The sequence below is a fragment of the Charadrius vociferus genome, unplaced genomic scaffold, assembly GCF_000708025.1.
Source record: "Charadrius vociferus isolate BGI_N301 unplaced genomic scaffold, ASM70802v2 scaffold306, whole genome shotgun sequence".
Classification (NCBI taxonomy): domain Eukaryota; kingdom Metazoa; phylum Chordata; class Aves; order Charadriiformes; family Charadriidae; genus Charadrius; species Charadrius vociferus.
The window spans coordinates 1,217,707-1,241,738 of record NW_009648963.1 but is presented as its reverse complement, the minus strand read 5'-3'; the positions used below and the strand labels follow the sequence as shown (position 1 = coordinate 1,241,738).

Genomic DNA, 24,032 nt, shown 5'->3' with positions numbered 1-24,032 from the left:
GGAAGTGGATCTGACGTGGGCGGTCAGCCCCCTCCTTTACCAATGGCTTATGGAATTCACGTCCTGCACGAGAGTGGATATTTGCCCAACAAAACTCACAGTAATACTGCAGGCAAGTGACATTGGCACAAAAGAAAGGAGCAAACTTTCCACCGCATCGCGCGCCCTGGCATTCGTCACACATCTGGTCATCCAACACATATGGCTTTACCTCCACCTGTTGGAGCAAAACAGAAACAATTCTGCTTAATACCTGTTCCTACTTACAAGTCGCATGAGGCCATTCAGGTTGTTCTGGTTTAAGAAAAATAAAGATGTCTGAAATCAGACGTATTAACGCCTTCATCTAACTAAACAGTTATTACTCTCTACCATTTATCAGCTACAGACCTATTCATACAGTAGCAGAACACTTCAAGGCAGATCTTCAGAAGTACATTATATATGTAATAAATAGCTACATCAGAACCTCCCTTAATTTATTCTGGAAGGATGTTCTTGGCAAATGATAACATGGAACCACGTGTAGAAAACAGGCAAACAAGACCAAAGTTCTCCCAACTAATCTCATCAGCTCCCAAATGTACCCCAACATGACACCCAATTCTATACTCTTCAGCAAGAAATAACTGAACTTACAAGAACGTAACCATTTATATATTAACCTTTAAAAAACCAAACCAAACCCACAAGTCTCTGCACACACTACTTTTGCGTGCAAATTAAAAGTAGTTTCTGCAAGCTGGAATACAGATCTTTGGGGACTCCTGTTCACCGTAAATTCACTCCGGATTTCTAAAATATGGTCAAATTTGGAGCTACAGATTTTGGTCATCTATTACTTGCCCCTTTTTGTGGCCTTGAGCTGTACAGAAATTTTTATTCAATGTATTTCTGAAAATATTTTTAGAGACCATTTTGCAAGTCTACAAACTGCTAGAAACACCTGCCTTACACGGCTTCTTTCTCCCAAACTCATCTGACTGCCAGAGTGGAAAAGTGGCAGGAATCCAGTGGCAAATTTGCTTTATGTCTTTGCGTAACTGAACTGTTGCAGACTGCCATCAGACAGGAAGAAGAACTTCATAATAAAACACAAAATGAGTTGACTCCATTATTAAGGAATGTATTGTTGTCTTTCACGTTTTCCTCACTTTTAAAAACGGTATTTTTTGCCTTTTGTTGGCAAAAAGAGCTATTCCAGTTCATACTAAAACTCATTGCTATGAGAGATTTTTTTCTGAGATACTATTACGTGAGAAGAATGCTTACACATAGACATTGACTTTATGTACTATACTCAGAGTATGTTTGAAATAATGAGAACTTCAAAATGCTATTTCTTCCACTGTCTCTCCAGAGGAAAAAAAACTTGCACATACAGCTACCCACTGAAAATTTTAACAGCAGAACAGTCTTCATTTTCTTAGCTCTAGAAGCAGAGGTCATACTTGACATGGCAAACCCATCTATGTTTAAAATAGAGTGTGCTTCCTCTAGTAATCTATATTCAGCACAAGCTCTACTACTTACTTCACTACGATGACCCGTCTTACCACAAGTTACACTCAAACTTTGCAATAAACAGCTACCTTATGCATTAACTGTGTTTGTGGTTCAAAATTGCTGAAAGTACAGAGCAGCACATATTTCAAGCTTCAGTGCATTAATGCACCAAGATCGGTATGAAGAGGATTTCAAATGTACTGGAGAAACGCTTTGGGGAATGGAAGTATTACATGAAGTGGATGCAGACTGCTGGCATATGAAAGTTAACAACATTTTAAGGAATTGTTTGGAGCTGAAACTCCAAACGAGTTTCAAGGAAATGTTTGGAGCTGAGCTTTCATATATGATAAAACAGGATGAGGAGCACTTTACTGAAGAAAAACATCTGTTAGAGAAACTAAACATATCTACACATCAAAAGAACTGGCGAGAAGCTGCAGAGTACTTAGGTGGGGAAGAAGTTAAGATCACAGGCAGTGTTTGTTAAGAGACTGTGGCAAAGATTTCCAATTAAGGTAGGAAAAGGTATGTACAAAAAAAAAAAAGCTATAAATACTTTGAACTGAAGTTCGAAAGGATAAACAGGTGAACTGCAAAATTTAGCAATCAAAAATACTTTCACACAGACAAAACTGGTTATGAAAAGAACGTGAAAGGGCAGCAGACCTACAGAAACTAGATATAACTGGTACAGCAAGGCCATGCTAAGGTAAAGGGTAAGAGAACAGTACTGGCCTCTAAGATTTCAGTGAAGTATGTCATATATCGCTTTATTGGCCAGCATACATACACACCGCAGACGAAGGCAGTACCAGAAATCAGACCATCTTCCTCCTTTACAAATAGTCGTTTACAAATTCATACAAATTGCTTGCTCATCTACAAATCAGCAGTAATACTGATTATGGAATATTTTCAGAGCCTGAAAAGGCATTAGTTTATAAACTCCACGGAGCAAAAGCAACTATTTCCGAAAATAGGTTTCTTTCATACTTTCAGAAACAGACAAGAGCTAAAGTATTCCCTAAAGAGAGGCTGTTCCCTCATACTCCTCAGTAACACAAATAACTGGGTTGTATAAATAGATATATAATTATATAAACAATAAGAAGTGACCATATGATTTAATTAGAGAAGATGATTAAAAAAAAAAAAAAGATTAAAAACCCTCTGAAATAAACAAAGACATTCGTACACCTTCCCCATCACAAGGTCTAAAGACAAATTTTTTAAAACACTTAGATTTGGTATTGCTATATTTTGCAAGTAAAACACCTCAGGAGTAGCACACATTTTTAAAGAAAAAGCAAGGATCCTAACAAAGTGCCCAAAATTCCAGATTTAAGAAAATACTTGAATCAAAAAATTAATTCCCAAGAATTAGAAAAGCAACGCTAAAGAAGGAACACAAATCATAACAACCAAAACAGAAACTGTGAGAATTCAGATATTGAAAGAGAAAGCCTAGAACTGCCTTCCCTCTCCCCCTCAACCTCTCCAGCCCATGAACAGCTAACTACAGATACTACTTATACTTGTTTCTTATTTTCTTTTCTTTTTTTTTCGTAATAGTGATTGAAGACATCATTTGACTACTGTTTTTCTACATTAAGTCTCATGGATAAAACTCAACGCTGTGCTTCTGAAATCTAGTATTTGGGGTAGATTCCCCCCCGCCCCCGGTCCTAGCTCGAAGAGGCCTGCAGCACATGCCCACCGTTTTACTGGAGATTTACTGCCCTTCCCCTTTTCAGTATTTCAGTGTTATATCACACATTAACAAGTGAATCCCTTTCCTCTGCGAACAGCAAGCCCTGACATTTCAGATGCCTGCTTGGCATCCAAAGAGCACTTAAAATCTCTGGTGATCTACTATTAAAAAACCCCGAACCAACAAACCAACCTATTTAGAAGTGCAGCTTTCAAAGGCAGGTTCATGCCTTCTTTTCTCTTACGAGACGGCACTGCCGGTCTACCATATACTCCTCTACTGCAAAGGACAGTCCCGTAGGAAAAGGAAGATCACAACGTAAGTGTCCTCTAGTTTAGAGCATTCAAGTCCATGTCTCCCACCTCTGAGGGAGAACTAGTTTCGATGGGACTCAACTGCCTACCTCTAATTTTTAAGTTAGGTCACTTTACAGCCCAATGCACTGTAGGTGGTTCCTGAAACACACCAAGCTATACACCATTCTGAAGCTAAACGACCCATTTAGCATTTCTTTGGAAGGAGTTCTGGATTCTGGTCCTTACTCCCATTTTGTCCAAATACTCAAACGCAAGATGATTAATAGTTTTAATTCCCCTCACGCAGTCACAGTGTCAAGGATGTTTTTCCTGTTACGTAATTAGCCAAAAGGCAGAGCTACAGCTGCAAGTCACAAGGACAGCAATCCCACCAGCAAAATGTAGCTGTCACATCTTAACGTGAAGCCTAGTTCACTACCCACATTCAGAGTCACGCATCCTCTGGAAATGGCCATGTTTGGCAATTTCAGCTCACTAGGCAACCGCTATCTGAGAGACAGATGTAAAGCTGTATTAGTCTGCCTATTTGAAAGGAGAGAAGTGCATGCCACCTCCCCACAGCAGACTTTTGTTAAATGTACTACTTTCGTTTTCCCATGTCTTTGATCTGTAGAGGAGACTGGACCTTGAACTACTTTACTCAACCCTTCTTCCTCTAAGACCTTCTTTTTTTTTTTTTTTTTTTTTTAAAAAAAAACAACCATCTATTAATACCAGTGACTACCTCTGCAGCTCTTGACATCAAAACTAGTGACACTTAAAACTGACATAATTTAGATGCCAGTTTTCTTTGCTACACATATACTTCTAATTAGGAAAATGAAGTTGATTACTCTTCTTAAGAAAAGTTACTTCTGCTTTAGCTAGTAACAATCATCTGTAGCAACCAGGAACGTACATTGGTAAATACTCCGAAGACTCTCTCAAACAGAAAGGACAAGACATTTTGTATTTTAGGTGTTGAGCTTGATTGATTTTCTGAAGTGCTGAGCACTGACACTTATGGCTGAAATTAAGGTCAGCTGCAAATATAGAGCTAATCTCAAACCAATGAATACTAGAGTTTCCTATGAATGACAGAGGAATTATCAAGTATTTGGTTTCATTAGAAGGGAGAGGAAAAGGTTTTCAAGCCCTTTGCCCATACATAACAAAACCAGGAGTTCCAGAATGGAAAGAGCATATGGTCTAACATATGTCCAAGGAACAAACTGCTGCTTTGTGGAATGCATGGTGTTTGTTCAGGGGCATTCAGTTTAACTCTTGGAACTTGTGGAGTTACAGGAATACTAAAAGAATGTAGAAGCTGGCATAAAAGACAATCAAATGCAACGTTACCATACCCTGAGAAGTTCCTTCACAGATCATCACCCTCAAGTTTTTAATTTCTGTTTAACTTACGCGTTTATCAATATCGCCATGCTGAAGTTGAACAAACCGAGCACTGATGGCAGCAATATAACTCTGCTGATTGGAAAAAGCAACACGTCCAGCACCTTTTGGGTATTTCAGCTCAGGGTCAGTATCAATTCCTGCGTAACAAACTCCACCATAGAGACGGTCCATGATCATAGCCAATTCCACTATTAAGAAACAAAATAACGTTTATTTAAACTGTTCTTACAATACAAACTTTATATAATATGCTTGTATTAAAAAATACCAAAAAAGTGTTAATTTTAATAATTAATTTTTGCAACAGCTGACGTAACAGTAATAGCAAGAAATATAAAAACGTATTAAATCAGCTACGAAATACTCAGCAGACAGATCTTTCACACCATGGGTACATACATCCAAGGAACAATGGAATCGTAAGTCCTTGCAGTCCTTGATAACCTGGAACTGAAATTCCAGGGCAGTTTTCTTCAGGGGATTACAGCGAAAGACTTTTTGGGCAGGCACGGAATGTAAGCTGTATAAAATAGATCCACATGCCACAAATTCCTTGGTACGTTTTCTCTGGCTGTCCTAATGCTCTATGTCCTACTTGAATTTAAAGATGTAGTTAGCATCTTTCATCAGCCACACAGAGCTTGATTATCTCTACAGTGCTACGCTTACAACAGATACTGAAGTTCATAGAAACAGAAATCTCAAATTTTACAGATCAAGTATTTTAGCAAGCCTCTAGTAATATTTTATACTTAATTCAGTTTTGCAATTCATTTAGGTGCAAAATACTAACGTATTAGGGTATAAAGGTGTCAGCTGTTACTGCTGTTCAATAGTTGTTTGAAAAGTCTCCTAAAGTTTTACTGCTTTGTGAAGGTATATTCTTATTTCACAATGCCATAAAAGTTTCATTTTCACATATACAGGGCATTTGAAAGCCAAGCATAAGAATGCATCCGTTAAATTTATCACAGACATTTAGCAGAGTAACCTGGAGTATGTGGACTGAATTTAAAGAAAAAAAATAATCTGCAGTTGGAACATACTGTGTTTATGCTCATTTAAAGAGCTTGTGCTACCGTCAAAAGTACAGTCCTAAAAGTAAAATAACAGAAAAGTTCGAGCATTGCAGGTCCAAGATAGAAAAATTCAAGATTCTTTGTACCCCAAATTTGCACTATCACTTCTTGGTTCTCCTACATCTTCCATCTGAAAGCTCATCTTTCTGTAAGAATAAAATTAATTACAAACTACAGAAGACTAATGAAGTCCAGGAATCATTCTAATAGAAAGCGAGATTGGAACCACTGTACCTCGTGTTTCTACTTCCAACTTTCACCTCTAATTCCAACTTTCTCTTTCTACTTACTAGAAAGCCACCATAAAATATTGTAAAAGGCTACTACAATCAATCTCACAAAGCAGACTGTCCAGGTTGTAGATCAACCATTCCACAGCTATAGAAGCATTTAATTTTTCCTTCATGCAGTCCAACAGGAGACTTTCTCCTGCAATCTCATATAGTGTTGTACCATGTAGACTGTGCTAGCTCTCTGAATTTCTTCCTTTTTTCTTCTATTCCTACTCCTTCAAGTACTCTATCATTTGTGTTTTCATTTTGTCCATATTAGCAAGAGTAGCTGCAATCTGATAATAGCGGAATAGTAGCTAATGCACAATGACAAGCAAGTACAAATACAACTCCATATATTCATGGAGCATGGCAGAGAGGTTTTCATAGCATTGTTTTAAAATCAAAACTCTTTCATGAGATAGTTTACGTTACAGTCTTGCTAATATGATCAAATTCTTTTCTACAGCTTTAAACATGTAACAGTTTCCAGTAAACCTCAATGATGAACAGTGATTTATGGCCAAAGCCATAATTACTACAGAAACGAAGCAATACACAAATATGGTACTGTGGTTATAACTATCATGACAGTCTTCTATTTTTATATGTATATGTCTATATCTATCCATACATAACAATACAAAAGTATGTATGGTTCAAACTATTTCCAATAATCTCCGACTTCTAAAAACAGACAGAGATTATACTCACCAGCTCTTAATGGTCTAGGGACTCCTCCAACAAAAATTGTTTTTCGAGGATCAAGCGGCTGGGAACCATCCATCACAAAGTCACTATCACTTAGATTCCAGGGACGGATCTGAACCTATTAAATTGGGAAAGAAAACAGTATGCTACTTTAAGTTTCACTACATTGTGGATATATGTTCATCACCTTTATAAACTGTCAAACAGTCACAACCCCATTAGTTTAGCAAGTAGGTGCTCTGTTTTAATCCTAATAATACAAAAGACTATAATTTTAAAATCATGCAACTCTTCCAGATGCTGAGCTCTGCCAACGGTAGTTTGCTCTTGATTATTTTCATCGTCATCATTTCAAATGCAGCTTTAGACAGATGGCAGCTACAGCCCGCAGGCCATCTACTGTTTACTTACTGGCTTGTCCTTGATAGTAGGACTGGAAACACATAGATAGAGCTTTCCATCTTCTTCAATGCAGGCGTCAATCAGGGCCTGAACGGAACTCTCTTCTTGGAACAGGAGGAATGCGTAACCTGGAAAAAAACCCAAACCAACTGATATTTTTTCCTCTTATCTTTCTTAATCATCTTTGCCAGTGACTTTTCCATATAAATGTTTTTACTCCAAAAGTAAAAGAATGTCAAACCAATTCTCTGTTATTAGTCATCTTCTTTAACTATATACTACCTTGCCATGATCAACAGAACTCCAGGCAAATACTTCTATCCTTATAATAATTGTCAAAAAAGGACTAACAACCAAATAAAAGCAAACATGGCTGCTCTAGTATCATGTACGAGAAGTCTAGGCTGAGCATAATTCATTGGCAGCAATGGACATTATACAATGAAAATCCGACTTGGCACAAATGACTAATCTCTATTCTAGAGATTAGATCAAAGTACTTTGTTACGTAAGTGACCCAGCAAACCTCCCAAACACTACAAAAATAGGAATTAAAATGCTTATTTAATGCTACAGTAAAAGCAGTCAGACAAGCAAAGAACCTCACACATTAGAATACTTTAACAGTTACGGTACAATGATATATACAAATTTTGTTACTTTACAGGTGCGCAAAAGTGCAACTAGGGGTGTATTCTAAAACAAATTTTAAAAGGAATATAAATCCACATTTCTTTTTGAGATTACTACCAAGTGTGGAATTTTCACATGAAGTTATGTTTTATTACTTGGATGGAAAAGTAAATGCTGAAGCAGCTGCTCTAGAGTGGGCTTGGCAAGAGGGAGTGTGGCTGCTTTACCAAGCCTTTTGGAAATGATACTGTTTTTCTGAGAGAAGCTAGTTAACCACTGGCAATTTCTTACTGCAGACACGCAGTGTAGGTCATCAAGAGAAAGATGGTAGGGTGCATCTTAAAGAGCACTAAAGAATCAATGTGTTAAGAAGAAAATAAGATTAGAGAAACAAATGCATGACTGATTTTAGATATATGGGGAAAAAAGTAGGATTTAAAGAAAAAGCTGTAAGGCTTATACTGGTCTTTCTAATAACTTGTTATTCATTTCCTACCCCTCATACCACGGTCCTATCACAGCTGCCTACAAGGGACACATGACAAGGTTTTATGCATTCTATATTTTTTTATGTAAATATTATTTAGTTTCTTAACAAATATGCCATAGGGAATAATTGGGCTTTGGCTGAAGCATTTCCTTGTGAAGTCTATTTTTCATTGCTGAACAATATTTTTTAGTGACAACCTCTTTAACTTAAGCTTTATTAATAATTACTTAGATTCAAAGTCTGTTCTAACGGGGATATCTTTCAGTATTTATCTTGGAATTTAAAAACCATATATTACCCATGCAAAACTCACTCACTGAATTGTGGCATGTGCAGACTGGCACGGGTGAGACCAGACCCATGTAACTGTCCTTACTTGTGTGGCAGCCAGGCACACGCATTCCAGTTTGAATGGAGAGCTCAGTACAAGAATGATGGGAGTGCAAAAACCTGACTAATCAAAAGGAGGGCTAAATGCACATGATAGCGACCAAGGGATCAGCCATACAGAGTAAGACTCACAGTCAGAAGGGCATAAAATAATTTGCCAGATTCTGACTTTTCATCAGTTTTTATCCTAAAGTAAATCAAGGGTACTGCCATATAACTCCTGATGCATAAATACAGTCAGTGTCTCTAAATGATCTACCACCTGTAAGCCTGCAGCTATTAATATGTCTAACTGTGAAAGCTTGTAAAAAGACAGAAAATTCAAATACAAGAACTTGATGAGGGAGTAATTAGGAATACTATATCCTATCACACCTGAAATAAAAGTAAGGAAAGCAATGCCAAAACTGTATGTTAATACTGCTTTCTCAGCATTATCTGCAAAACATGTACCATGTCTGGGTTCATCCAATTTTACAGCATCAGATAGGCTTGTGTCATGAGCTTAGCTGTACTAGTTCTCTTCTGAAGACACAGAGAAAGTTAGGGTATAGTCTTTACTAACAAATTGGTCTGGCTATAGTTTTGCTCCACAGCTCTAGTCCTTCGGTGGTTTACAAGGCATTTTAGTTCGCTCCCCAAGTCTAGTCTGGAGGAAAATAACCAGTTCTCCTGGAGAAGAAGCCTGGCTAGAGATGATAATTTGCTCAGGTCTCACATTTTATAGTCATATACAGACACAGCCAATCCCTTCCAAACAACGCTAGGCTTGCACAGTCTGCATCACTTACCCTGGCTCACGGCACATGTCCTGGCACAAATCAATTACACGTTGGCCATAGACTTCTCCAAAGAACACCAGTTACAGAGGCAGACAGTCTATATTCATTAGCTAGAATGTGCTTGCAAAGAGAAGTTACACTCTTATATTAGGTATTTCATTCAGACATCATAAATTAGGGCTCTTGTTACTACGATTATCACACACCAACAACTGTATGGCACAAACTTTATTCTTAACCCTTTCTGCATTCTCAAGATATGCTTTTATTGGATTATTTTTCATCTCAACATCTGTAACTCATGAACTATTGTGGATGCTTAATGTCTGCGAAGCTAGTGTGGTGGTGGTAAGTCACTTGCATAAGTATAATGAAAAAGATCAAGTGCCTAACTAGTCTTTTTGGAGTCGTACTGAACTACAGTTACCATGTGCGATAGAAAGTACACATCACAGTGAAACATGGTAGAGAGGTAGGGTGAAGAGTAGGAGGTGTTTTACTGTACTACAAAACATCTTAAATCACTAGTTTCTTGGGGTTTTTTTTGGTGTACCACATCAGTCATTTAACAGCTTCACACCCAACAGCAATGCAAGTCTGTTTACAATGGAAAAGCAAAGCTACTCTAATAGTTTTCTTTGAAGGAAGCTGCCTCATACCTTTGGGTCATACGTACACCAACAACAGCAGGTCATGATCAGTTATTACTTGCCAAGAGACAAAGCTTGTATGTTTTGTACATTTTTCACAAGGTGGAAAGTATTAGATGAAACAATCTTATAAAAAATTCTTGTCCATGTGCACCCCCACCAGAATTTATGCCTCCTGTGGGAGACAAAGTTTAGGTAACCCCTGTTAGTGCTTATCACTTGACTAAATTCCTCTGCATAACACTGGAACTATTATTAATACTCCTATTTTCAAAGGGAACTAGTGTGGGTGACTTTGATAATACCTGTCCTCAGAAAATCACCTCAAATAATAAACAAATCTTTCTGGAGATGAACTTAGAACTACATTCCCTGATATACAGATACTGTACTGGTTATAATCATCCTTACTCCAAATTAACATCTTTCTTGAACAAAAAAAGACCAAGAAATTAAACATTTTCTTCTTTTTAATATATTGGGTCAGCACTGGAAACAGAAAGCCCATCAGATAATTCTGAAGAGTCCTAGCTGTATTACCAAAATTAAACTTTTGTAATAATTAAAAAACCCAAGAAAAACTAACAACCCCTCTCCCCCAAACTATACACAGAATCAGTCTTTTTGTTTTTTTCTATTTATTACATAGAGAACAAATCAAAAGCAAAGTATTCTAGACTAGATTCACACTGGTAGCTAACATGATGATCTGAATCTGTTATTTCTTTATTTCATAAGTAATATAGAAGTTTCTCGAAAGAAGAAAGGATGCTTTTCTGCCATGCATATTCTGCATAGAAATCAGAGAGTAGCTTTAAGTTTTATCAAAATCCAGTTAACTACTGTCACTACTGGCTTATAGAAGGAGTCAAGAAAATCAGTGCAAGGCAGCACAACACTGTCCATACAAGTCAGCACAGCTGTATTTTGGGATTGGTTCATCTACTGCCCTGACAGACTCTCCCTAGAGGAGACTAAATGGCCCCAGTGCACTGTAATGCTTGTCCACAGAATGCTGTGCCTTAGCTTAAATCAGAATGAATCAGTGTAAACTGCAGGTTAATACAGACAACTGATCTACATTTCAGGATAGGAATAATTCACATTTGGCAAGGACACACAACATTTAATCTATTTCTCTTTAAAGAGATCTCATCACCACATCAATTAACTTTAATCTTTAAAACATAAATCTTTCACTCATTCCGTTTAGTCATCTTTGATGGAGAATTAACTCCAAAACTCACTTGAAGTGAAAAAATGCAAGCTGATACAATTGTAACACAGTTATTAGCTAAGGCACTTTTGAGTAGGGGAGAGCAGCTTTCAGTTCAAGACCCAAACAACTACTTTTATATTTCTGCAGTGACTGTGTTTAAGCTCCTACTGTAGTCCAGAGATCCAGTTAATGCAGTCAGTGGTGTCTGGACGGTTACTTAGCTGACCAAGTGGGACACAGAGGTGTCTAGCACCATTTATCCTCTATAGTACTTCGCCTAACCTTCAGCTGGTGCTCCAGAATGGTGTGGGGCTTCAGTAGGTGCCACGCCACATTTGTCAGACCCGTGTAAATCTTTTAGATATCCTCAGTCTGCGTAAATAAATCAAGCTCAATGTGCTTATGTTACAGTGACCTGAATAGCCCTCTATACTCCACTGACTGTATTGGCCAGGTTCCCATTGATTAAAGGAAGCTTAGACACTAATCACACATGAAGACACCTACAGTTACTTGCCTGAATCCAGAGTTCAATTCTACCCAGTGTGATCAAATAAACTGGTAACAAGTTGAATAGAACTTGGATGGACCTGGGGTTTTGCTTCTTAAACTAGAAACAGAACATTTTCAACCTAATTGTTTCAGTCAGTTCTAAATTAGCAGTTCAGAACCTTGAATAAATGAAACTACTGCACAACTGCTGTGATAGAAGGCAACAGAAACACCCAGACAATTAGAAAAGGCTGGGGATACTGCCCTGTTTAAATCAGATTATCCTCTGTTTGATACGGACTATAAATAGTACAGAGCACATAAACGACTGGGCTTATTTTGAAAGGGCTTCTTCGGATTTGCATATCCTCACGGCACCATTTCTTTGAGAGCTTCATTATAAGAAGGAGTCCTCACCTCAGCAAGTTGCTTTGGACACGTGTGTTGTTTCATAAATAAGTATATTTGCCAACTACGTAATAACACGAGTTATGATAAACAGTGGCAAGTCAGAAAGGAAGGACTTCTCCATTACAGTTGGCAGATCACTTACAGACTTTGTACTTTGATCTCAACAGAATAATTTTTTCTGCTTCAGAACAGAGTTTCCTCGTAAGATTAGTGTGAAGTTTTTAAAATTCCTGTTTTCTTCAACCCTAATTTTGTGGTGAACCAATACAAAATGCAATTAGGTAAGAACAAGCAGTTGGTGTTTCTCAGGAGGCAGCAAGCCTTGATGGATCAGGACACTTTTTGCATTTCTTCAAGCAAGGAAATACTTATTATGAACTTGGCCTTCCCTCAGGACTTTCTGTAAGCAGAGAGCCTGGAAGGAACTACAGCCTGGAAAACTGGACAAGAGTTCAAAACAAAAAAAAAAGCAGGCTGTATCTCTTCACCACAGAGAAGACTATTACGTAAATGAGTCCAGAACTGGATAATTCTGAGATGTCTTTGGAAAGTAATACTATGTCAAATCTCTAATGAGACTGAACAAACAAAAATACGTACACTGAATTGACTCCATGCAGAGTAACAAATTAGAAATTGGAGATTAAAAGTAAAAATTAAACAAACAAAAAACCTCCTTGGGCTAATATAGTATGTATTTCTAAGTTGCTAATTACTGATCAATCTTAAAGCTTTCTTAGAATTTAGCCTATCTTTAACAGTTTCAGAGATTTTATTAAATATATGTATATACAGTTCTTGTCTGCACATGTGAGTAATACTTAAGACAGACATTTTTTTTTAAGAAATTCTTCTACAAAATAATCATGGGCCATTTCTATTGCACTGAAAAAAAACAGATATAAACAGAGTAATATTCAGCAGTTAATAGTAAGCTCTATTTCCAGAGTATCTACATAGAGAAACCTATACTGTATTTTAAATGTGTTAGGCTACATTACAAAACAATATTGAATAATGTGGTTAACTGAGAATAATTTTTTAAGATTGAATAACAGTAAGTGTTATTAAATTCCAAATAAGGATCTGTTAATCATGGGAAATGAACTTAACACTTAGTTTGTAAGTGTCTTCTGAATTAATTAGATCAACAGACTGAAGTTCTTCTATACGCATTTTCTGCTTTTAAGAAGCTCTGCTTAAAACACAGTTTTGGGTTGGATTTTTTTGTTTGTTTTTTTACTGTGGTAATTATAAATATTCCAACAGTATCAAAAAGTTTTATTAAATGAAGAATTCTGGAAATTTATCCTTAAGATGTTCAGACACTGAGACAGGACTATCTCCTTGGAAAGGAATGCCAGAAACCATTCCTTCCAGGTAATAATATACTACATCTTCCCTCTTCTATATATTCATCACAGACTCTGAGATGCATCTTCCTCAAAGAGTTCCTCAAGAATTTCTCTTGGTAATTTATGATGAGATATGCACTCCTTAGGATGACCAAATTTAACTTGTCAGTAGCTTTGTGTTTCAGGCTGACAATCAAAAAGGCTGAAGTCTCTTTGTTTGTCTTAGAATTTCCACGTAGTGTTCATATATACTATTCAAATACTTTCAATTCCTTTTCCTACTGCTTAGAGAACGATCCCAGATAGTAATACTGTCTTTCCCCAGCATAGATGGTCAGATAAATAAATGAAGAATCAGTTTATAAAGGCAATATGCCTACTTTTGTCACTTCCAGGGAAGAAATGAATTGCTGCATTCTCTACAAAATGAATCATCTCTGCAACGCTTTCATATCTGGATCAGATTTTTGCATTTATTTTATATGTACCAATACATGATTGACCTTGCACAGAGATACACTACATAATTGAATTATTTAATGGAGAGAATGGCTTTTCCAACACTTTGTAAGTGATATTAAAAAAATCTAGTCTAACAGCAGCACTAGAAAGTTACAAATCAATATTTAGTCATTTATCAAAAAAGATAATTAGCGCTTCAATAGGAAGGTCACATCCTAAAACTGAAATAAACATAACATTGATTATCTTGATCAGATACCCAAACGCATCCTTCTGAATCCTGCCTGTAACTTCCCACAAAAATTTTTATCTACGGTTTGGTTTTAAAAGTTTGATCAAATTTCAGTTTTGGAAACCAGATAGAAATGCAGATACAGAACTCAGGATTAATGACACACACAATTATATAATGCTGATCTGATACATGGGAAATCAGAATATGAAAGATCCTTCAGGAGTCCAGCACTGAACCAGGCACAGTACTAAAACACTCTCGGCTTTTAGACTTGGCATGTAAAGGAACCATGTCTGAACCTGTGTTGAAATTGTAGAATTAACTGTTTACAGGAATTGTAAATTATACCCTTTGGAAAAAGATGAGACAGTTTCCCAGAGTAAGATTTGCACTCAGTGACAGGTCAAACGTTCCAACACTCTTACCTTTTGGTGGAAAATATGACTTGCTTTCTGCTTTGTGAGGCCAGTCTACTACCAAAGGCCCAAATCGTCTGAAGCTAGCAGTAATTTCATCTAAAAAGAGGTAAAACACTTGCAATTAAAATAAATGACATAACTCAATGAAAAAGTACTATCAAAGATCTTTGTTTCTAGCAAAGACTGACATCTAATGGAAAAAAAGAAACACAATTTCCAACTTTCATGAGCAAAAACCTTAAATAGACCCATCTTCCAAAGTCATAATATTTACGCAAAATATTTCTGGTGATTTTAAGCTTGTATTTGTTTTTTATTGCTTAATAACAGCAGCATTTCCAAAGCATATGCACAACTAAAGGCAGTGGAGAAAATTGGTGTGGTACTTCCTTAAATTCAGAATTTGGTTTGAATGCAATCAAAACAATTTTCTGTTTGGCGATGTACAGTTCAGAGCTTTGTTGGTAGATACTTGTATAATAAGCACCACCACAATTAGTATGCTAGCGGTTTCCGGCAGATATCATGCACAGATCAGGCAAATAAACTTAAAATTGCCTATTTAGAGGTGCTTTGCAAGATCTGCTATGCCCTCTGTGCAACTTCGTGATGCCTTTCTATTCCAGCCACTCCTTCCTGTTATTGACTGTAAGAACCTTGGCCATGAGGAAGAAATTAAACCACCCTAAACTCTACAAGAGCAGTAACTCAAACTTAAATATGTTCCATTTCTTTCAGTCGCACCTTGCCATCAGCATATAAACAGGCAGGAAAGAAAAAAAAATTTCTTCCACGTGTCTTTGTTTAACATTTGTATTAAAAAGCAAGAGTACACGTTTGAATTAGAAGCTAAAGTGCATCAAAAAACCTAAAGTACATTAAAAGAAATTACACTGCAGGAGAGTGTCACAATGAAGATGAAACCAAAATACAGTTTCTCCATGTCTGAAAGTTAATTAACCATAGTCAGCTTGTTTGGTTTGCAAGTTACTCTAGGATTACAATGAACCTTGTAAAGGGACTTCGGCTTACGTTACAAAGCTAGCATGTATTTTACATTTATCTGCACAGGAGAAACCTAATATTAAACAGCACGATTACTTCAAATCAGCACTATTGTAGAGAGCAATTCTAACTGCATCGCATAACAATCTGAGCTTCTGTGGTACATTCTACGTTCAATGCATCACAGAGTGCTTTGCCACTTGACCTTCCTCTGCCTTAGTTTCTCTATTTATGAACAGGAATAATAACCTTTCTAAAGCACTTCTGAGATCTTCAGGTAATAGTAAAATAAAATTTGAAATTCAATTACTAATAGAAGTTTTCTATGAATAGAGAATAAAGCAGGCACAGATAGAGGACAGTATCAAGGGCTAAGACGTATTTGAAAGGAATATGCAAGGTAAGCAGGAGCACAAATACTAGGCATCACATGCAACTCTACAAATCTCCAAGTGCAGAATCAGAGACAACCATCTCAAAACCAAAAGAGATGGATGACATCAAACAATATTAAGCTCAACATATCCATCAACTCTCACAACAAATATATATATAGTTGTGGCTTGTTACATGACAACATGATTTTGCTGGGTGGATTATTTCTACTACTTCATTTAGGTTTTCCAAAGTGTCTCTTTCTGTCTCCCTCCACACTTAGTTGCTTATCAGGCAGCTCACCTTCATCAATATCTGGTGGAAGACCTCCAACAAACACTTTCCGAGAAAAACGCTCAATTCGTTCTCCATTCTGATGAGCTGAATAGCAGGTAGGTGAATTCAAGACTCCAACTTGATCACTATGACCATCGTCCAGCAAACCGTCATCTATTGGGAAGAGGGAAGAACGGCCTTAAAAAGAAAAGATAAAAATATACATTAAAATAATTTTGTGGCAGTACATAGTTAATGTAATTTCAGAGAATGGAGGAATAGCAGTCTGGAAAGTAAAAATGAAAATACCAAGATATTAGAAAAGTACACATTAGTTTAAAGAAAAATTAAGAAAATGAAAAATGTATTAAACTTCAAAAAGGAAATTCAAGATCGCAAGCTGACATCACTGTAAGCATAGTACTTCATATTACATTATATTGTAGTTACTCTGCTGCATCCAGTAGGCAACTAGTAATTTGTCTTTTAAATGCAGGGTCTTATTTATGAAGAGATCGTATTAAGGGCTGCTTAAGTGAGTTTCATTAGTCTGCCTTTGGTTTAGCTTGAAGCTTTAACTTCCATAACCTGAATGACTACTGCATGTCTAAAAATCTTACACTTTAATTGAACAGAGGGAAACAGAAAAAACACGTACACAACAAAGTTTCAAATACATATGTTTTCTCTTTTAATGGCATCTGATGCTAATAATGTAAGAACAGATTTAATTTCTAAGCAAAAGAGAATTTTACAAGTGTTACATTTTAAGTATTTATTAAAGTGAGTCACATTGCTGACTTATCCTTCTTGCTCTCAAATTTGCCACGGTTTTGGAGGGAAGCCTTGTAGTGGTTCCTAATATGCAGCAATCTGCAGTAAGATTATAGTTACCCTGAAAAGCAAGTGCAAAATCTGAGAAGCTCACAGGATGGCTTTGCAAATGCAAACTGATCAAAACAGGTATATAAATGGCAGGGTGGAGTGAAAACATGGTAATTCTGTCCCACTTATTTCCCCCTATTTCATATTTACAAATTTTAGAGAACTCCAAAACAAAAAGACTTGGAAGGCCAGGATAGGCATCATAGCTTATTCGAACTTTCACTACTTTAGATTAGCAACAGAAAGATTAATGACAGTTGCAAATTCAGAAGTCAGGTTTTTAACTGCAAAAAGCCCAAAAATAAATATCTTGTGAAGCAAAAGAAATCTCCCACATCACTGTTTCTTCTGAAGTGCAATTTTTCCTGTTTCTCTCTCACTCATTTTTAAAGTAATTATAAATTAATTCAGCTGCTTTCAAAAAACAAGCAAGAAAACAAAACCAAAAAACAACCTAGCACACTTTTGGGAAGCAAGTTAATTTTCCATCTCAAATGGGCAACTTCTTCCAGATTCACCTACTGCAAATTCACACACAGGAGCAGTAGGTTCCCGACAGCTGAGTCTGCGGTACCTTTGCTGGGAGCCATACCACAGTCCCTAACTTTTAACCCCTCTCAGGGGAATACTACCAGGAAAGCCCTTTAGGAACACCTGCAGACATTGTGCTCATCAGCTAGGAGTGAGAGCAGCACGAAAGCCATTCACTCCCAGAAGACCACCTGATCATCAAGTGCTTAAAGACAAGGCTGGAGAATAGACAGCAAACATCATCACCAATGACCTACGTTGTGGTAACACCTAATGACCCTGATTGGGTATCTAAATCTATCATAATAAAAACATAGTTCATTAAAAATACCAAATGATAACATAAAGACGATAGAAAACAACTAAACATAATAAAATGCCACGAGGATCACAAAATAAAAGCAGGACCACGGGACTATGAAGTAACAAAGACTGTAACTATGTCTTTATGGTGGCATTTCACATTTATCTCTTAAGTAGGCATCTGATGGAGGGGAGCACAATAAATGCCAAAAGCTGTAGCAGGCTCCTCCTTTCCATTCGGAACGGTGATATGCGTGTTTGAGAACATGACTAGTGGGGAGCAAGTGATGGCATCCTTGCTTGTATCGTAAGGATGCATTCAACAGCTACATAACAGATCAGTAAAGTGTCTTTACGTGGAAGCATATAGCTGGTGCTCAGTGGGGCGGAAAAGCGAGGAAGCACAGGAGAAACAGAAAGTTAACACCAGTTGGAACAAGCAGCCAGGCAGATTCTTCCTGTAAATCATCTACTTAAACTTAAGAAAAGCAAGATCATGCTACAAAGACAGCAGCAGATGAGTAATGTCAGTTATGAAGACTAGTAAAAATGATTGGATCTTAAACATGTATACAAAGAAGTGCTAAGATTTGGTTACACAATCAAGAAAGGGGGATATAACAACAGATTTCTGAATTACTGATGTGAATGATGGAGAACATGGAACTTTCATCATAGTGACAGTGAAAGGACAAAGTGGCTAACAGAAGAAATAAGACTCAAATTGGAGGAACTCGCAGGAAACTGCAAAAGTGGAATTTTCACTAATATAGGAGATACTCAACATCTTAAACCTAAATCGAAAAATGACTGAAATTTAACTGGGTTATCTTTATAAAAAGCACATTTTCTCTTTACCTCTTCAAGTCTCTATATTGCAGAAAAAAAGAAACTTAAGTGACTTAAACGTGACAATTTTAATAAATTTGTTGGCATTATAATATTGCCACAAAAGCATTGAAGGGGGGCAGGGAGCTAAAGTTTTTGTTCTGTTTTTTAAAAATACAACATACAATTTATACTTAAAGAAGGTGTCTCTTCAGACCATGAAAATTATGGTTTTGTGTTTCTCTGAAAGTACTTCTTGGACAATTCCAACTTAAAATATACACAAGTATGTAGGGGGAAATATAATCAAACAATAATCCTCAGAATAATTTATTTCATACCCACAGACCAATATTAAAATCTAAGAACAATTAGAGAGCCTTAGAGAATCTAAGGCTCTCTTCCCAGTATGAATTAAACCATCAGAACACATTCGGAAGTGATACCGGAGAGATCAGTTTTACTTTAACATGGATAAAGGTTTGGTCAAAGGCACTGTGGCTCCTTCAGAGCGCTAAGATAACATAGAAGACAACGGATTAGCACATTTAGACTAACATGCTCTATATGACTACTAATACTTTCTTCTCCCTCCTCTTCACTTTTAAATGTTTCGGATGAAGACAGCAAAAAGGTAGTTCGCTAGGCTTTCGCACGCCTCCTGATGACTGTGAATCAAAAGGATAAGCGCTTTTAAACACTTGCTTCTTTTTGTTTTATGACAGTGAAAAGAATTAAGAATCTGCCAGGAATCATCAAAACAGGTGGGCGCTGTTACGTACATTGACCATGACCTAGATCATCATTCCTCTCTATGTTAGGGCTACTAAGCAACCAGTTATGAACCAGTGCGGAGATCAAGAGAGAGGCACATGAACTTACGTGTATGTTGTGAACACTGGAAGCTATCAAAGATCTTGATGTTTTTGCTGTGCACTTTACATGGTCTTTATAACAACTGCAGGTTAGATCCTCATACAGTTAAATCAGCATAGCTTTTCCAAGGTCAGCGAGCATACATGGGCTTATACTACGAAAATCTGCTTACTATTTCTAAGAGTTGTCATAAACTTACTAAGTTTTTGAAAGGCTTTTAGTTTTCCCTCTGTAGAGTATCACTTCTACAGAAGCAAAAGAAGAGTTAGAAGAACAACTAGCAGACCGTATGCTTTTAAAGGGGGCAACAACTGCAAGCAGTAGCCATTAGCATGAACTAAATTATGATTAGAACTACAGTGTTTTAACTGGTTAAAGGATTTGTAATTCAAACTCTAAAAAGAAAGAGATCAATGATTGCAACAATCCAGACTGCACCCCTCCTTCCCTCATACCCTCCATCTTCCCCAGACTAAGACAACATGCAGATAAGCGTTTATAAGGAACAATTTGGATTAATTAATCGTAATGATCAATAACAGCTCAATCAGAATTAATTGTACTGTAACAAACAGAAGTGAATTACCTCGTCTTCGCCCATAACTCCTTGCTGCATGCAAACAAAGGACAAATTGTAAAATGTCAAATAACTGTATCATGCCCACATATTAAAATATTTAAGATACAAAGAACTATGTGGGTGAGCGATAAGTAAAAATCTTCATTGGTACTTGCTACTGGTAATTGTAGATGAGGATGCATTAATCTAAAGTCTCACTTAAATACCATACTATTTTACTACTAAATTGACATTAGCACCTGCTGTAAAGAACATACTTTAAAATATTTCACCGTATCTTTATACTTTATCTTAACTTCATGTTAATTATGGATGCATAAATTATAGTAACTTTGTAATTCATCCTCACAAATGTGATTTGTATCTTACACAAGTATCTAAATAACGCACCAGGTACTGAAATTGTAAAAGGAAAATAGTACTTTAAAAAGCATGTAGCAAGCATTAAATTAATCACAGAAACATCCTGATCCATGGAACAGTTTGTACAGTCCTCTGCAGTGACAATGCAAATGCTATAAGCCGTGACCTTCCTTTTTCATGAAAAGACCTAGCAGAAAATTAACCCCAAGGTTTTGTTTGAAACAAAAGACTCCTTGTGGTAGCAAACAAAATCAGGGCACAAGTCACAAGAAATAGCATTGTATCAAAAACACTGCACAAAGGCAAAGCAACAATTTCTGACAGACTGCAAGTAAATCCAAGATTTTCCTAACTTCTGAGTTTTGCAAGATTCTTAAAGAGATCATGCTTATAGCTACAGTTCAGAGGATCACAGTGATTGCTTCTCTGCCCGAAGGCTAGGAAACTAAAAATAGACAGATTACTAACACAAAAACTATTAAGCTGCATGTAATTTCTTAGTTACTTTTCCACAAAGTATTTTCGATTCCTGTTTCACAGACTTTGTATCTGAGAAAGATTACTTTAATCATCGCAGCTCTGTAGTTAAATATCCAAACAGAAAACATCACTATAAACCATAATGTTATAGCAACATTTAAAGATTACTGTGTCTCAGCATTATTGTTTTGATTTTACTAGGACTCCATACATACATCTCTCCCAAAAAGCAACTGTGGTTCTGGGATACTGAAATACATGCAGCCTCATAAACTCAGTTATTCATAGTTGTCATTCACTGTTCGGTTCTAACATAATTAAATACTTATATCCTGGTATCCTATTTGCACAGGGGGTTTCAAAATTTTTAGTAAGCGTTGTAGTGTTTCTGGGTTTTTTTTTTGTTTTTTTTTTTTTTTTTTGCTTTGTTATCTTGGTTCTTTCTCATTAGGAATTCACTGGATTGCTTACGGAATTCTCAAAATCCCTCTCCTTGGCTTTTCTCCCTTAAAATTGTTGATTTGTTACACAACAGTCATCATATTCCTATCCAACTTGCATTGAACTCACTTTCAAATGTATTTGCTTTCATCTGAAAGAACTACTATTGATTAGAACAGTCTTTTGCTTAAAGTTTTTCAGATCCTCCAACGTTCTACTAGTAAGCCAAAACAGACAATCTCACTTTCCAAAAGAGACTTGAGTATCTAACCAAGTGGAAACACCTCAATTCAGATTTCCCATATCAAAATAGAATCCACAAAACATAATGCATTCTTCTGTGTGGTTAGTTCTCTCATTAGCTGCTGCTGCACAGGGAGACTAATGCCGAACTTCAGACTTGTTTTCCTCTGAACTCAGGCACTTGCAAGACACGCAGCTCTACGTCAGCGTTGCAGCATATACGAATCTTTTCTGACTCTTGGCCAAAGTGACTCCCACATAGCATTAGCAGTAGCGTCACTAAGCCCTTATCTAACCCCCATATACCTCTTTTTTCCCTTCCACAAATAAAACTAGAGTAACCAGGGAAAATTCAAGTGCATCACATCCGTAGCAATGACTGCAGTGCCATGCTCTCTCTCAATGAAAAATATACAAGTGCATAATAAGCACCTTTTGGAACACGCTTTAGCAATTCATTTTTCTCCTCTTCCGCCACTTCTGCTTCTTTCTGCCCACCAAAACAGCTCAGCTACTTTATTTTCATAGTTTAGACAAGCTGACATGCATAAAAATATTTTCTTACACAACACCTTAACTGTTTTTCTTTATGTATTTAAAAATAAACAACAGTATTTTAAGGAGAAACACAAAAGGGTTATTAAAATGCTACAAAAATCCCAATGCAATTCAACTTAAAAGGGTAGCTGCTGCAGTATTTTTTTTAATATATATACACATGTATGGAAATTACAATGATATACCAAAGTTATATGGGTATTTTTTCCTTCAGCAAAATAATGAAATCGGAGAAAATGGGAAAACAACTGTACTTGATGTTGTCACTTTATTTACTTTACTTGTATGGCAAATCCCCTTCCCTGATATTTATCTGTCTTGTCTATTTAGATTGCAAACTAGTTTGGGCAGGGATTTTCTGTCACTTTGTGTCTAGAAAAATGCGATCCAATTCTTAAGAGAGTTTGTAGGCACTGCTGCAATAAATGTGTTCATTAACATCAAAATGTATGTTTTTGCAAAACTCTTTTTTTTTCCCTATTTTTATCCAGATTTTAAGACCACAGTGTTTATATCATAGGTAAGTTGTTTAAATAACAGTAAATACAAAGTCTTGCTGTTACTAAAAATATGATGCTAAAGCAAACATATCCTATCTTCATGAAACTTCAGTATTTTAATCTCTCCCCATTACATATATATATACACACACATAAAACCCTTTCTTTCAAAGGCCAGATAATACTTGTGAAAACAGTTCCTCTGAATCAAACTTTTAGTACATTGTAATCAATGAGATTATTCTTCCTGAAGATACTAGATTCAATCAGAAATATTTCTGTATTTATTGAAATAACACGCACGTTTCAGAGCACATATGCTTACAGTGAATGTGGTCTGTACAAATATACACATATATATTTAATTATAGATTTAGCTATACATACAGTTTATATATATATATATTTCTATATAGCTTCTATATAGCTTTCTGATATATATAAAAAAATATATATAAATAAATATATATATATATCAGAAAGCTCCAGGGAGACCTTATTGCAGCCTTTCAGTACTTAAAGGGGGCTTGTAAGAAAAATGAGGACAAACTTTTTAGCAGGGCCTGCAGCAATAGGACAAGGGGTAATGGCTTTAAACTAGAAGAGGAAGATTTTTTTTTTTTACAATGCGGGTGGTAAACCAGTGGCACAGGCTGCGCAGAGAGGCGGTAGATGCCCCATCCGTCGAAACATCCAAGGTCAGGTTGGACGGGGCTCTGAGCAACCTGATCTAGTTGAAGATGTTCCTGCTCCTTGCAGTGGGGTTGGACTAGATGACCTTTAAAGGTCTCTTCCAACCCAAACTATTCTGTGATTCTATGTATTTAATATATACATCTACACAATTAGTGCAC

At 36.5% G+C, this 24,032-nt stretch overlaps 1 protein-coding gene across 1 annotated transcript in view; it reads right to left on the bottom strand.

The window, feature by feature from the left end:
- Positions 1–24,032, bottom strand: part of CPEB2 (cytoplasmic polyadenylation element binding protein 2) — a 69,875-nt gene that overhangs the window by 1,080 nt on the left and 44,763 nt on the right. Inside the window, exons 5-11 of the mRNA XM_009887657.1 lie at positions 20,600–20,623; positions 16,618–16,788; positions 14,941–15,030; positions 7,406–7,524; positions 6,998–7,112; positions 4,939–5,120; positions 1–217 (exon numbers count right to left, since the gene is read on the bottom strand). The exon at positions 1–217 is cut by the window's left edge and continues 1,080 nt beyond it. Coding sequence (XP_009885959.1) covers positions 1–217; positions 4,939–5,120; positions 6,998–7,112; positions 7,406–7,524; positions 14,941–15,030; positions 16,618–16,788; positions 20,600–20,623 — 918 coding nt within the window. The remainder of the gene's footprint in view (positions 218–4,938; positions 5,121–6,997; positions 7,113–7,405; positions 7,525–14,940; positions 15,031–16,617; positions 16,789–20,599; positions 20,624–24,032) is intronic.